This window comes from Oryctolagus cuniculus, chromosome 19, assembly GCF_051225735.1.
Source record: "Oryctolagus cuniculus isolate XC-2025 breed Fujian yellow rabbit chromosome 19, ASM5122573v1, whole genome shotgun sequence".
Lineage (NCBI taxonomy): Eukaryota > Metazoa > Chordata > Mammalia > Lagomorpha > Leporidae > Oryctolagus > Oryctolagus cuniculus.
Window position 1 is genome coordinate 71,160,929 of NC_142885.1, and position 13,618 is coordinate 71,174,546.

The 13,618-nt window shown below is 74.0% G+C and overlaps 1 protein-coding gene across 1 annotated transcript in view; it reads right to left on the bottom strand.

The window, feature by feature from the left end:
* Positions 1 to 13,618, bottom strand: part of CACNA1H (calcium voltage-gated channel subunit alpha1 H) — a 41,755-nt gene that overhangs the window by 4,036 nt on the left and 24,101 nt on the right. Inside the window, exons 6-31 of the mRNA XM_089321919.1 lie at positions 13,197 to 13,356; positions 11,700 to 12,015; positions 11,491 to 11,583; positions 10,392 to 11,130; positions 9,390 to 9,823; positions 8,792 to 8,943; positions 8,273 to 8,458; positions 7,639 to 7,756; positions 7,400 to 7,555; positions 7,229 to 7,319; positions 6,936 to 7,144; positions 5,938 to 6,294; positions 5,668 to 5,768; positions 5,392 to 5,515; positions 5,250 to 5,318; positions 4,985 to 5,169; positions 4,756 to 4,882; positions 4,112 to 4,237; positions 3,929 to 4,018; positions 3,267 to 3,459; positions 2,987 to 3,004; positions 2,116 to 2,267; positions 1,715 to 1,824; positions 1,218 to 1,351; positions 1,059 to 1,129; positions 510 to 588 (exon numbers count right to left, since the gene is read on the bottom strand). Of these exons, the coding sequence (XP_089178045.1) occupies positions 510 to 588; positions 1,059 to 1,129; positions 1,218 to 1,351; positions 1,715 to 1,824; positions 2,116 to 2,267; positions 2,987 to 3,004; positions 3,267 to 3,459; positions 3,929 to 4,018; positions 4,112 to 4,237; positions 4,756 to 4,882; positions 4,985 to 5,169; positions 5,250 to 5,318; positions 5,392 to 5,515; positions 5,668 to 5,768; positions 5,938 to 6,294; positions 6,936 to 7,144; positions 7,229 to 7,319; positions 7,400 to 7,555; positions 7,639 to 7,756; positions 8,273 to 8,458; positions 8,792 to 8,943; positions 9,390 to 9,823; positions 10,392 to 11,130; positions 11,491 to 11,583; positions 11,700 to 12,015; positions 13,197 to 13,356 (4,590 nt within the window). The remainder of the gene's footprint in view (positions 1 to 509; positions 589 to 1,058; positions 1,130 to 1,217; positions 1,352 to 1,714; positions 1,825 to 2,115; positions 2,268 to 2,986; positions 3,005 to 3,266; positions 3,460 to 3,928; positions 4,019 to 4,111; positions 4,238 to 4,755; positions 4,883 to 4,984; positions 5,170 to 5,249; positions 5,319 to 5,391; positions 5,516 to 5,667; positions 5,769 to 5,937; positions 6,295 to 6,935; positions 7,145 to 7,228; positions 7,320 to 7,399; positions 7,556 to 7,638; positions 7,757 to 8,272; positions 8,459 to 8,791; positions 8,944 to 9,389; positions 9,824 to 10,391; positions 11,131 to 11,490; positions 11,584 to 11,699; positions 12,016 to 13,196; positions 13,357 to 13,618) is intronic.

The following is a 13,618-nucleotide window of genomic DNA, read 5'->3' on the forward strand; positions in this document are numbered from 1 at the left end:
CCCTGAGCCACACTGGGCACGCAGGACACCCTGGCTGCTGGGTAGGGGGGTCTCCAGGTCTCCTCTGGGACCCAGTGGGGCCTGCGCCTGGGTGTCTGCTACCCTGGGCCCAGCCCTGTGGGAGGACACTGAGTTGTGACGCCCGGTGGGGGCTCCCAGAAGCCACTGAGGCCCCTGGAGACACTGGTGGGCATCGGCTTGGTGACTATGAAGGGTCCCCATCATGTCCCCCCAGGGGGGAAGTCCCCAGGACACTCAGAGTGGACCGTGTGGCGCTCAGGGCGGCCTGTGCACACGTCCCTGTGTGTGCGTGTGTGTCACGGCCTGCCTGACGCCCGTGTGTGTGTGTGCGTGTCTCACAGCCTGCCTGACACCCCTGTGTGCATGCATGTGTCACGGCCTGACGCCCGTGTGCGTGTCTGCGCGTGTCGTGGCCGGCTGCAGGAGCGCAGCAGCTGGCGGGGGCCCGGCCCGTGCTGTCCGCGCGGTCACGCAGCCGCCCCACTCACCTAACCTCCCAAACAGCTCGACTCCCAGGGCGGCGTAGATGAAGAACAGCAGCATGAAGAGGAGGCCCAGGTTCCCCACCTGGGGGAGGGGCAGGGGCAGCGCGCTGGGCCCGGCTTCCACCAGGTTCCCAGGGTCCCAGTCCCTTCTGGGGTCCCCGGGGCAGCCAGGCCCTCCCGAGCCACACTCTGCTTCCCAACTTCTGCCCCTCACGCGCCTCGCCCCACCCAGCCCCTTCCTGCTGTGGGGACGGGGGCGGCCTCCAGACCCAGGGACCCCAAGGCTGGGCCCAGCAGGCGGGGGCTCCGCCGGGGGGCTTAGCGCCCCTCTCAGCATCAGCACCCACTGCACCCCGGGGCACCCTCTTTGCTGCTCGCCAGGCCCGGAGCCCCGCCCCCACAGCCAGCTGGGTTCCTGATGGGCAGCACCGGGCTAGAGGGCGGGCGGGGAGGGGCAGCCCTCGGACAGGGGCCGCGGGCCCTGGTGGTGCGGAGGCTGCCCGGGCCCTGCCCTCCGCCCCGCCCACAGGGGCGCCCCTGGGCCCCACCCACCTGGGGCAGGGCCTGCACCACGGTGTCCAGCAGGGCCCGCATGCCCGTGGCCATCTTCAGCAGCTTCAGCACTGGGCCGGGAGCTGAGCGTTAGCGGGGGCGGGGCCCAGGCAGGCCACGCCCCTCCGCCCGCCCTCCGCCCGCGGGCCCGGCGCCTACCGCGGGCGATGCGGAGCACACGCATGATGCGGATGATGGTGGGGTTGATGGGCAGGGCCGCGCTCGTCTCCATCTCCTCCAACGCGATGCCCATGACGGACAGCAGCACGATGGCCAGGTCCAGCTGGTTCCACCTGTGGCCGCGGGCGCCACTGAGCAGGCCCGCAGCCCTAAGGAGCCCCCTCCTCGACTGCTACTTGTGTCCTGTTCTGCACCCAGAGCCCCGCCCCAGCAGACTGAGGCCCCGCCCCAGGAGCCTGAGGCTCCACCCCCAGCCCCGAGGCCCCGCCCCAGCAGACTGAGGCCCCGCCCCAAGCCCTGAGGCCCCAAGCCCCGAGGCCCCAAGCCCCCGCCCCAGCAGACTGAGGCCCCGCCCCAGGAGCCTGAGGCTCCACCCCCAGCCCCGAGGCCCCGCCCCAAGCCCTGAGGCCCCGCCCCAGCAGACTGAGGCCCCGCCCCAAGCCCTGAGGCCCCAAGCCCCGAGGCCCCGCCCACACCTGTCCTTGAAGAACCTCCGGAAGCCAAAGGCCACCAGCTTGAGCGCAGCCTCGAAGACGAAGACGGCGGTGAACACGTAGTTGCAGTACTTGAGGGCCTCGTCCAGCGACTGCGGGCAGGCGGTCGAGCTGGCCCAGCGGCCCTGGGCCATGGGGCTGCCCCTCCCTGCCCACGCCGACCACTGGCCCTCTGCCCGGGCCTCCCGGACCAGCTCCCCCAATGGCCACCTGGGTGCCGCCGCGGCTCCGTGCTGGCCACCGTGGCCGTCCTGCCTCTACCGGCCTGGGTGCACAGAGCAGGCCCAGCCGGCAGGCAGGGCAGGCAGGGGAGGCAGCCGCCCACCCCCAGGTGTCCAGACACGCGCTGCTGCGGCTGAGGCGCTGCCCCGGGCGCGGCCCACCTTGGGCTGGTTGTAGTGCTCCATGGACATGGTGATGACGTTGACGCCGATGATGAAGGTGATGAAGAGGTCGAGGTAGTGGCTGGTGCACAGCGAGTGGATGGAGCGCCGGGCGTGGGAGTAGTCGGCGTAGTAGGGCCGGCGCTGGGCCTCTGTGGGGAGGGGGAGGCGCTGAGCGTCACCCCTCTCTCCTCGGGGAGGCCGGTCGCAGAGGACCAGGCTCTGTGTGCCCGGCTGGGGAGGCCACCGCCCCAACTCTTCCACCTGCGGGTGCTGGCCCCGCCGGCCCCAGGAGCTGCATGCGGCTGAGGCGGCCTCCCCACCCCAAGGCCCTGCCACTCAGGGACAGCACAGGAGCTTTGCCTGGGTCCACCTGTGCTGGCCCTGGACAAACGAGGGTGGGCAGGGCCACCACCTCCTCCATCCCCGTGTGGGCCCCTCGGGGCCTCGGCGATGGAGACAAGAGTCCAGGCAGCTCCAGCCAGCAAGCCCTGCCCAGGGCCCATCCCGTGTCTTCCCAGGGGCCACTGGCAGCTGCCCGTGCTCAGCCGGGCCCTGGCCCGCCTGCGATGGCTAGACGGGAACCTTCCTCCGCTAAGCCCAAGCACGCCCCCTGCAGGGCAGTCTTCGGTCCGCACTGCGCCTGCTCCCACCCCGGGCCCCGCCCCCTTGCCGGCATGCAGGTGCCCGAGCTGGGCGGCCCCAAGCCTGCGGGGGAGGGGGGGGCAGGCAGCTCAGGCCGCCCTGCGCAGGACGTGCAAGTCGGGCGGGCACACGCGGGGTGCGGGCAGCAGCGTGGACCCCGCCAGGCCAGCCGCAGCCCTCCCCCCGCCCCAGGCGGCAGCGCAGGGCATGCGGGGTGGGCAGATACCTGGGCTGGGGAGGGTGCCTGGAAAGACAAGGACACACTTGAGGGGCCGTGGTGGGGACACCTGGTGCCCTGTGCAGCAGCCCGCCCGCCCCACGCCCGTCTCGGTACCGTGCGGCCCCGTGGAGCGTGAGTCCAGGGTGCAGGGGCAGGGCCCAGGGACTCGCCAGGCAGGCACGTGCAGAGCCATTCGGGGCAGTGGGCGGGGCTGTGGCCCGGGGCGCACGGTACCGACCGACCCGCCACACCGCCACCGCCGCCGCCGCCACCGCGGGCGCCTTACTCCTGCGCTTCCTCTCTAGGCGCCGCCGCCGCTTCTCCTCGCGCCGCCGCGCCTCCTCGGCCTCCTGGTGCTGCCGGCACTTGTGGAAGTTCTCCACGACGACGCCCACGAACATGTTGAGCACGAAGAAGCTGACGATGAGCAGGAAGGAGATGAAGTACAGCAGCATCCAGGGGTTGTGGTTCTGCACGGGCTGCGGCACACGGGGCGCTGGGTCCTGGCCGAGCACACCGGCCCCGGGCCCCAGACGGAGCAGGGACCACCCCTGTGCACCTGCTGGCCCACCCTCCCCCCAGCACACAGCAGGGACCGCCCGTGTGCACCGGCTGGCCCACCCTCCCCCCAGCACACAGCAGGGACCGCCCGTGTGCACCGGCTGGCCCACCCTCCCCCCAGCACACAGCAGGGACCGCCCGTGTGCACCTGCTGGCCCTCCCCCCCAACACACAGCAGGGACTGCCCGTGTGCACCTGCTGGCCCACCCTCCCCCCAGCACACAGCAGGGACCGCCCGTGTGCACCTGCTGGCCCACCCTTCCCCCAGCACACAGCAGAGACCGCCCGTGTGCACCGGCTGGCCCTCCCCCCAGCACACAGCAGGGACCGCCCGTGTGCACCTGCTGGTCCGTGCCCCTGCCCCTGCCCCAGGCTGCCCATGCGCACCTGCTGGTCCACGCCCACGGCGTCCAGCCCGTCGTACATGATGTTGACCCAGCCATCCTTGGACGACAGCACGAACAGTGACATCAGTGCCTGCAGGCCGGAGTGAGCATCAAGGGTGGGCACTGTGGCCACAGCCCCCCGTGCGGCCCACGGGCAGGAGGGGCCCCGCGGCCCCACACCCACCTGGCCCAGGTTGTCGAAGTTGTACTTGCGCCGCACCCAGCGGTAGTGGGCAGCCCGGCACTCAGCCTTGGTGGAGATGTTCCTGGTGTCGGCGCCCTCGCAGTAGTAGAATTTGCCCTTGAAGAGCTGGGCAGAGCCGGTGGGGCGGTCACCCCAAGGCCCAGCCTGAGCCCCCCCAGGATCCCAGAGGACCCCCAGGCAGGGCGGTGGGCCCAAGGCCTGGCTAAGTCCTCCCAGGACTCCAGAGAACCTTCCAAGGTAGGGTGGTCACCCCGAGGCCCCTGGGCAGGGCGGTCTCTCCCAGGACGCCCTGCGGGGCACACACCTGCACCCCGAGGCCCCCCACCCCACCCCGGGCAGGGCGGTCTCTCCCAGGACGCCCTGCGGGGCACACACCTGCACCCCGAGGCCCCCCCCAGGCAGGGCGGTCTCTCCCAGGACACCTGCGGGGCACACACCTGCACCCCGAGGCCCCCCCCAGGCAGGGCGGTCTCTCCCAGGACACCTGCGGGGCACACACCTGCACCCCGAGGCCCCCCCCAGGCAGGGCGGTCTCTCCCAGGACACCTGCGGGGCACACACCTGCACCCCGAGGCCCCCCCCAGGCAGGGCGGTCTCTCCCAGGACGCCTGCGGGGCACACACCTGCACCCCGAGGATGCCGAAGACGATGAAGAAGGCGCAGCAGATGAGGACGATGTTCCCGATGGGCCGCAGCGAGGAGATGAGCGTCTCCACCACCAGCTTGAGGCCCGGGGCCCGGCTGATGACCCTGGACGGGGCAGAGGGTCGCGCTGCTGGGCCGGCCGGGAGAGCCGCCGCAGCCCGCGGGCCGGGCGCGAGCCGAGACCCCGGGCGGGCCCCACGCCCCCACCTCAGCGGCCGCAGGGTCCGCAGCAGGCGCAGCACGCGCAAGATGCCCAGGATCTTGGCGCCGCTGGCGGAGGCCATGGCCACGACGATGTCGACCAGCGACACGAGCACCAGCAGCCCGTCCAACACGTTCCAGCTGCTCTGCAGGTAGGCGTGCTCGCCCGCGAGCAGGCCCTGCGCCACCACCTGGGGGGGGCGGCACTGCTGGGGCAGGGGCCGGCAGCCGGGGGCGCACCGGCAGGCCCTGGGCCCCGACCCCGCGCTACCTTCACCAGCATCTCGGCCACGAAGATGGCTGTGAAGACGAAGTTGGAGACGCTGAGGAAGGCGCGCTCCTGCGGGGAGAGGGCGGTGGGAGGGGCCGCGTGGGCGGCCCCGGCCCCGGGCAGGGCGGGAGGCGCCACTCACGGTGCTGCCGGGGTCGATGTCGGGCCTCTCGAGCGCGATGGTGACGCAGTTGAGGAAGATGAAGGCCAGCACCACGTGGTCGAACAGCCTGTGCGCCACGAGCCTCTGGCAGCAGACGCGGAGCCTGGGCCCCCAGCCGGCTCAGCGCGGTGCGGACGGCCCGAGACGCCCCGGCGCGCCCCGCCTCGGGAAAGGGGAGCTGCCCGGGGCGCCCCCGCGGGGGGTCGGGAGGGGGCCTGTGGGGGGACCAGAGGGGGTTGGGCCTGGGCCCCTCACCGGTTCTGCGGGGAGAAGAGGTAGAGGGCCCAGGACTCTCGGCTCCGACACCAGCGTGGCCGATACGGCTCCAGCACCTTGTGCAGGCGGAAGCAGCAGCTCTGGGGACGGGAGGGGGCTGCTCAGGGCCACGCCCGCCCGCTGCTCTCGGGGTTCCCTGCCCGGCCAGCCAGCGGGAGGGACGGCACAGGGCAGGGGAGTGGCCGCACGGAGTGCGTGGGGCCGGGGGCGGAGCCAGAGCACGGCAGCCCCGCCCTCCCGGCCACTCACGTCCTCCACGTCGTCCTCGAACTCGGCCGGGTCCTCCCTGTGGCTGTCGATGCGCAGGAAGATCTCGCTGGGCAGGGCCAGCATCTGCCCGTTGCAGTCGTGGGGCTTGGCGGGCGGGAGGGCGGCCGGCCGCGGGGGCCGCAGGTCCAGGGCGCCGCGGGGCTCCAGGGACTCGGCGCGCCGCAGCGGGGGGCCGTCCTCCGCCTCGTCGTCCGTGCTGCCCTTGCCCTCGCCGGACAGCAGCGACTCCCGCTCCCCGCGCTGGCCGCGCCGCTTGAGGCTGCTGCGGCTGGAGCGCCGGCTGCTCCACGCGCCGTTGGGGCCCCAGTGGGCGCAGGGCGAGCCGCGGAGGCTGGCCTGGGGGGCACGCGGCGTGAGTCAGTTAACCCCATGCCTGCCGGTCACGGAGCGGCTGTGTGCAGGCTGTGTGGTGTCCCCGGCCGGGCCGGGAAGACAGGGCCACAGTGGGAGGCGTCCGGGTGCCAGCCCAGCGGGGGCGCCTCTGGCCCCTTGCGGCCTCGGCGATGGCTGAGGGCCTGGGCGGGGGTGTGCAGGGCACCCACGGGGCCAGGCAGCACCCTGGGCTCACACAGGAAGGTGCTCGGCCACCCCAGGCAGGCAGCCCGGGGACCCGGGTCACTCAGCTCCCGGGGGACTCGATTCTGACTCTCGGGTCTATCGCCCCACAGCGAGGCCCCGTCCGTCTCTGGCTGGGATGCACCTGGCGCTGGCCGGCCTGGCCCTGACCCCCTCACCCGACTCCCACCTCGACGCACCTGCACCTGCTGTGCTCCCTGTGTCCCCTGTCCGCCCGGGCCCTGGGCACCGCCAGCCTGCGTCTCCCATCACACCCGCCTCGTGCCTGCCTCCCCGAGGGGTCGCCCAGGCTCGGCTCCGCACGGGACTGGGCCGCACAGGGGTCAGGGTGGGGGCACGGGGACCCTCACTCATCTCTGGGAAAGGAGGGGCCGGGAGCCCGAGTGAGGGGCGGTCCCTACCAGAGACTTCTGGTCGCCCAGCTGGGGGTCCACGGAGCCACTGCTGCTGCGCCGCGAGTCCGGGAGCCTGTGGGCCGCGTCCAGGAGCGGGGAGCCCTTGGGGGTGGGCGTGGGGGTGGCCGCCGTGCGCATGATAAGGGGGGGGAACCGGCTGCCGCGGCCCTCCAGGTGCCCATTGGGGGTCACTGCCAGCGAGCACATCTTCACCTCTGCGGCGGGGGTGGGCCGTGAGCCTCCAGGGCTTGGGGCGCGAGTGGGCGCCGCCCAGGAGCCCCCACCCATCACCCTCGCACCTGTGGCCCGCAGGCCCTGGAGCTTGTCGGAACCCTCCTCGGAGGGGGCGGAGGTCTTGTCCTCGTCCGAGTCGGACCTGTTGGCGTCGCCCTGCGGCCCACAGCACCGGGCGGGCGTGAGGCCAGGCCGGGAGGGACCGCCCGCCGCCCCGGGGGCAGGAAGCGCCTCACCTCCGCCTGGAAGCCCTCCACCAGGATGGCCACCAGCAGGTTGAAGAGCACGTAGTTGCCGAAGGTCATCAGAGCCACGAAGTAGAGGGCGGCCCAGGAGGAGGTGGAGGCCATGCCGTTGTACAGGACCACGTTCCAGTCCTCCTGCGTCAGGATCTGCGGCCGCCGGGCCCTCAGCCTCCTGCCGGCTGCGGCCTGGCCCCTCCCGTGTGGCCTAGCGCCTGCGGCCCCGGCCGTACCTGGAACACGGTGACGATGGCCCACAGCAGCGAGTCGAAGTTCTTCCTGTCGGGGACGGTGTCCCCGCTGTCCGTCTTCAGACTGAACTTGCAGCCGAACAGGTGCATCCCTAGGATGCTGTGGGGGGAGCGGCACGGGCACTGTCTCAGCCAGGCCCCCGCCCCGCAAGAGGCCCTGCCCCCGAGAGGCCCCGCCCCATGAGAGGCCCCGCCCCGCGAGAGGCCCCGCCCCGCAAGAGGCCCAGGCCCCGCCCCCGAGAGGCCCCGCCCCCACAAGAGGCCCCGCCCCCGAGAGGCCCCGCCCCACCCCGCGAGAGGCCCCGCCCGCGAGAGGCCCCGCCCTGCCGGCAGCACCTGAAGATGAAGAGCGGCCCCGCCCCGCAAGAGGCCCAGGCCCCGCCCCCGTGAGGCCCCACCCCTGCGATAGGCCCCGCCCCACGAGGCCCCGCCCTGCCGGCCGCACCTGAAGATGAAGAGCGGCCCCGCCCCACGAGAGGCCCCGCCCGCGAGAGGCCCCGCCCTGCCGGCCGCACCTGAAGATGGAGTGGCCCCGCCCCACGAGAGGCCCCGCCCCCGTGAGGCCCCACCCCTGCGATAGGCCCCGCCCCACGAGGCCCCGCCCCGCCGGCCGCACCTGAAGATGAAGATGAAGAGCATGAGCAGCGTGCAGAAGGTGGCCACGTTGTCCATGGTCTTCACCAGCACCACGAGCTGGCGCCGCAGCGCCGGCAGGAAGCGCACCAGCTTCAGCACGCGCAGCAGCCGGAAGGTGCGCAGCACGGACAGGCCGCCGTCCGCCTGGCCCAGGATCTCCCAGACGCTGCGGGCCGGCGCCAGGCCGCGGTCACCAGGGCCCTCCCTCGCCCCGGCTGCACCGGGGGCCCGAGGGGCGGCTCAGCGGCACTGGGGGTCCTAGCCGGGGGCCCTCCCCATCCTCGCGCCTCACCGTCGCCCGGCTGGTCACTCCCGCTTCCCGTGGGGAGGCCGGGGACCCCTCCCACGCCCACTTCCTGGCAGCACCCCCCCCCAGACAAGCTGCACTCAGCCCTCCAGGCCGTCCTCCGCCCAGCAGCACGGCTGTGGCGCCAGGGCCGCTCCCGCGTGCCCGGCGGGGCCCGGGGGTCCCGGAGACAAGGCTGGCTGGCGCCCCCACCTGATGACCACGATGACCCCGTCGAAGATGTTGTAGGGGTTGCGGACGTAGCCCAGCGGCCCGCAGGCCAGCAGCTTCAGGAGCATCTCCAGGGCGAACAGGCTGGTGAAGACCACGTTGCTGATCTCCAGGGCGCTCGTCAGCTCCTCGGGCTGGGGCGGGGCGGGCCGCGTCAGGGCTTCCGCCCCTCCGGGCCCCCCAGCTGACCCGCCTCCACCACGCCAGGACCCTCCAGGGCAGGGACCGGGCGTTCACGGGACGGCCGAGCAGGGGCAGACAGTGCCGCCGCGCCTCGTCCCCCCTCCCGGTCTGCAGGACGTGGTCTGGCTGGCTGCTGTGGGACGTGTGTGTTTCCGTGATGCGTGTGTGTGGGCCAGCGTGTACCCCTGCACGTGTGACTGCGCCGTGGGGCCTGCCAGAGTGCACACACACGTGTGCGCACCTCCTGTATGCACACGTATCTGGTCTGTGGCCGCGCACGTCCGCACGTGGAGGCTCCGAGACCGGCTGCTGTCCCTGGCTAGGCCTCGCCCTCCCCGGAGAGGGCCCGAGCACTCGGCCCCCACGGGAACCTCGGGGAGACCAGGGCCCGGCGCACCTGCTCGTGGTACTCCACGCCCATGCTCAGCGTGTTGACCAGGATGGCCACCATGATGCCACGGTTGAAGTACTTGCTGTCCACGATGTGCCGCAGCTTGCAGCCAAGGGCGGCCCACAGGCGGCCCAGCCCGCGCAGCTCCCCCGGGGCCGCCTGCCGCCGCTGCGCGCCACCCTGGCCGGGCACGTCCGCCGTGGGGGGCGGCTGCAGGGGGTCCCGGCGGTCGCCATGCTGCACGTCCTTTGGGAACTCGTAGGCCCCGTGGCTGTCGGAGTCCCCGCTCTCGGAGCCGCCGGGCTCACAGCTGGGGTCTTCCCGGGCGCTGGCACAATGCGGGCACTCTCTCAGCTCGCAGGACAGCGTGCCCGCCTGCGGGCCGGGCAGGGGGCAGGGCACACTTAGGCCCGACAGGCGGCCGGCGGCCCGGCTCAGTCCTGCAGGAGGCAGGTGGAGCGGCTCAGCGTGGTGGCAGCCACGGGATGAGCCTGCCCCCGGTCCCCACGCCCTCACCCCAGCCCAGGATGGGGACTGTGGTGGTGACGGCGTCCCTGCGGCTACAGTCAGAATGCGTGTCCCCTGACGGGGCACCAGGAGAGCAGGAGGCCCACGCCAGAGCCTCCGGACAGGCGGCCACACGCCAGTCCCATGCACACGCCCAACCCCGCTCTCACTCCAAGGGCAGGCAAGCTGGCGCCGGGCCGTCTGCCCTCCACCACCGCGCCCAGGGCTGAGGCTGGCTCTGGCATGGCATCGGCGCCACCCCTGTGTGACACCTGTTGCCCTGGGGAGCCGCCGCCCAGGCCTCAGGGCACAGCCTCGCCTCCCCTCCCGGCTGAGTCCCGGGGCGTGGCCGGGCCGTGCACCTGGACGCACACGGTCCCCCTCCCTCGGGGCTGAGTCACAGCCTCTGCGACCCGCCCTCTCCTCCCTGCTGGCCCGGGAGGCTGCCCGGGGCGCCACCCCCAGGTCCCTGCTGCCGCAGCGGGCAGGGTGGGGTCTCACCGTGTTCCCCCACCGCGTGCTGGATCCGCTGGTAGGGGCCGGGGCTGCCCAGGCTCAGCGGGCTGTGCGCCAGCTCCGCCTCGGGCCCGGGGCTGCTGCCACCTTTGCTGCCGCCCACTCCCGAGGGTAGGATGGTGGGGTAGTTCATGGCGCTCAGGCCGGCGGCCAGCTTGAGACTGGCAGCCGCCGTGGCCGCGGTGTGGGCCGCCCGGGCCCTGTCCTGCGGCCCCTCCACGTGGCAGTCGGCGTGGTAGATGCTGTGTACGGACTCGGCGTCGGGAGGCCCGCGGCCCAGGGATGGCGGTGAGCCCGCCCTGACCAGCCTGGTGTCGCCGGCGCCCGGCTCAGGGCCCGGCCGGCGGGGGCTGCCGTGGCTGAAGTGGTAGTGGTGGTGGTGGTGGTGGTGGTGGTGGTACACCAGGTGGTGCACGGAGGCCGCCCGCCTGCCCGCCCGGGGCTGGCCCGCCGGGGCGCCCGGCTCCGCCTGCTTGTGCCGGCGGCTCTGCCAGCGGGCGTAGAGGCGCAGGCCGCGGCGCCTGGCCTTGCGGCACACGTGGCCCAGGTAGCGGAGCAGCTCCTCGTAGCAGCTGCCCGGCTCCGAGAAGCTGGCCAGCGTGCTGTCGTTGGACAGGTAGCGGGCGCGCTGCTCCCGCATCAGCTGGTTCTCCCGCTGCTTGGTCTCGGAGAACTGCGTGGCGATCACCACCAGGCACAGGTTGATCATGAAGAAGGAGCCCACCTGCGGGCGCGGGCAGTGAGCCCAGGCCCGGCCGGGCGCCGCCCAGCACCCCCGGGCGCGGCAGGAGCAGCGCGGGCGGCACACAGCAGGCGTCTCAGCCACCCGGTCTCTCCTGGCCACCCGCGGGGGGAGGCTGCGGCCATGCTGACCCCGCCCCCCAGCGCAGGGTCCTCTCAGCAAGGCCCCGCCCACTCCGCTTGTGCAGCGGTCCCTGTCCCCGGGGGTCCCACAGGGTGGCGCTCGGCACACACACAGGTGGCCACTGAGCTGACCCAACCTGCCTGAGGCTGGGGAGGGGTCGCAGAGCGGGGCTGGGAGATGCCGTCCCCCCCCCCGGGCTCCGGGCCCCCCAGCACTCACGATGATGAGCAGGATGAAGTAGATGAAGTTGTAGAAGGAGTGGGCGTCCATGACGTAGTACATGATGTCCACCCAGCCCTCCAGCGTGATGACCTGCGGACGGAGCCGCTGGAGGCCCAGGCACCACCCGCGCGCCCCGCCCCCGCCCCGCCCCGCGCCCCCGCCCCCGCCCGGCGCGCCCCGCCCCGCCCCGCCCCCGCCCCGCCCACCTGGAAGATGGCGATCCAGGCGTAGCCGATGTTGTCGAAGCTGATGGCGCCGTTGTGCGGGTTGGCGTCGCCCGAGCGGCACACGTTGTAGTACTGGTTCCAGTTGATGCAGGCGTTGCGGCCGGCGCCCGCGGCCTCGGCCTGCGGCGTCCCGTAGGCCTCCCAGCCCAGCGTGCAGGGCACGCGCAGCTCGCGGCGCCCGGGGATGTGCGAGCAGCGCCGCATGCCGTTGTCGCGGCGGGCGGAGCAGATGAACGGGTTCTCCTCGCCCTCCTCCGTCTGGTAGTACGGCCGCAGGAAGCTCAGGTTGTTGTTCCTGGGGGGCGGCAGGGTGGGGGGCGGCAGGGTTGGCGCCGGCGGGCCGACCCCGCGGTCCCCCGGCTGCTCCCGCCCCCGCTGAGACCCACACGCAGGACACGAGGGACTCCCGGGAGGGCGCCCTGGGCAGCAGGAGCGCCCGGCGGGGCTCTGCGGCTCAGGCAGGGGCAGGGGGACAAGCCCAGCCCCGCCTCCAGGCGGGCCTCCTGGACAGGGACAGGGACGCACGGGGCGTGTGGCCCACCCGCAGCCGGGGCCTGGCACCCGCTACCCTGCGCCTTCCGAGTCGCACACCGGTGAGCGCCCCCCACCCCGCACGCCGCGGCCCGGTGGTCAGCCGGGCACTGGCAGAGTGGACGAGTCCGGGCTCCCCCAAGACCAGCCTGGCCGCCTCCCCCAAGACCAGCATTCCAGGGAGGCCGGGCGCGGGGGCGGGGCCTGCAGGTGTGGCCTGGGTGGAGCCTACGCGGGGGCAGGGTGCGGCGCGGGGGCGGGGCCTGCAGGTGTGGCCTGGGCGTGGTCTGGGTGGAGCCTACGCGGGGGCAGGGCCGGGCGCGGCGCGGGGGCGGGGCCTGCAGGTGTGGCCTGGGCGCGGTCTGGGTGGAGCCTACGCGGGGGCAGGGCCGGGCGCGGCGCGGGGGCGGGACCTGCAGGTGTGGCCTGGGCGCGGTCTGGGTGGAGCCTACGCGGGGGCAGGGCCCGGCACGGCGCGGGGGCGGGGCCTGCAGGTGTGGCCTGGGCGCGGTCTGGGTGGAGCCTACGCGGGGGCAGGGCCCGGCGCGGCGCGGGGGCGGGGCCTGCAGGTGTGGCCTGGGCGCGGTCTGGGTGGGGCCTACGCGGGGGCAGGGCCAGGCGCGGTGCAAGGGCGGGGCCTGCAGGTATGGCCTGGGCGCGGTCTGGGTGGGGCCTACGCGGGGCAGGGTGCGGCGCGGGGGCGGGGCCTGCAGGTGTGGCCTGGGCGCGGTCTGGGTGGAGCCTACGCGGGGGCAGGGCCAGGCGCGGCACAGCGCGGGGGCGGGGCCTGCAGGTGTGGCCTGGGCGCGGTCTGGGTGGAGCCTACGCGGGGGCAGGGCCCGGCGGTGCGGGGGCGGGGCCTGCAGGTATGGCCTGGGCGCGGTCTGGGTGGAGCCTACGCGGGGGCAGGGCCAGGCGCGCCGCGGCGCGGGGGCGGGCGCTCACCGCACGAAGGCGCTGTCCAGGAAGCAGCGGTTGCGCAGCAGGCCGGCCCAGAGCTGGACGCCGACGATGCCGAAGATGAAGAAGACGAAGAAGCAGAGCAGCAGCACGTTGCCGAGCATGGGCAGCGTGTCCAGCAGCAGCGTGACCAGGATGCGCATGCCTGCGGGCGGCGCCGCCGCTCAGCGCCGGCCGGACCGCGAGCCCCCTGCGCCCTGCTCCGGGTCCGCGCTCGGAGACCCCGCTCCTGGGGAGGGCTGGGGCCTGGAGCGGGCAGCCAGGGGTTCTGGCTGCGCGGGCCTGACCACTAGGCGTCTCCTGGTCGCCCGGGCAAAGCCGGGAGTCCAGTGTCCCGGGTAGGGGACATCTGCGTGCCGGGCCGCGGCCGGCAGGAGGCAGTGAGAAGCGCTCTGGGACCCGGCCCG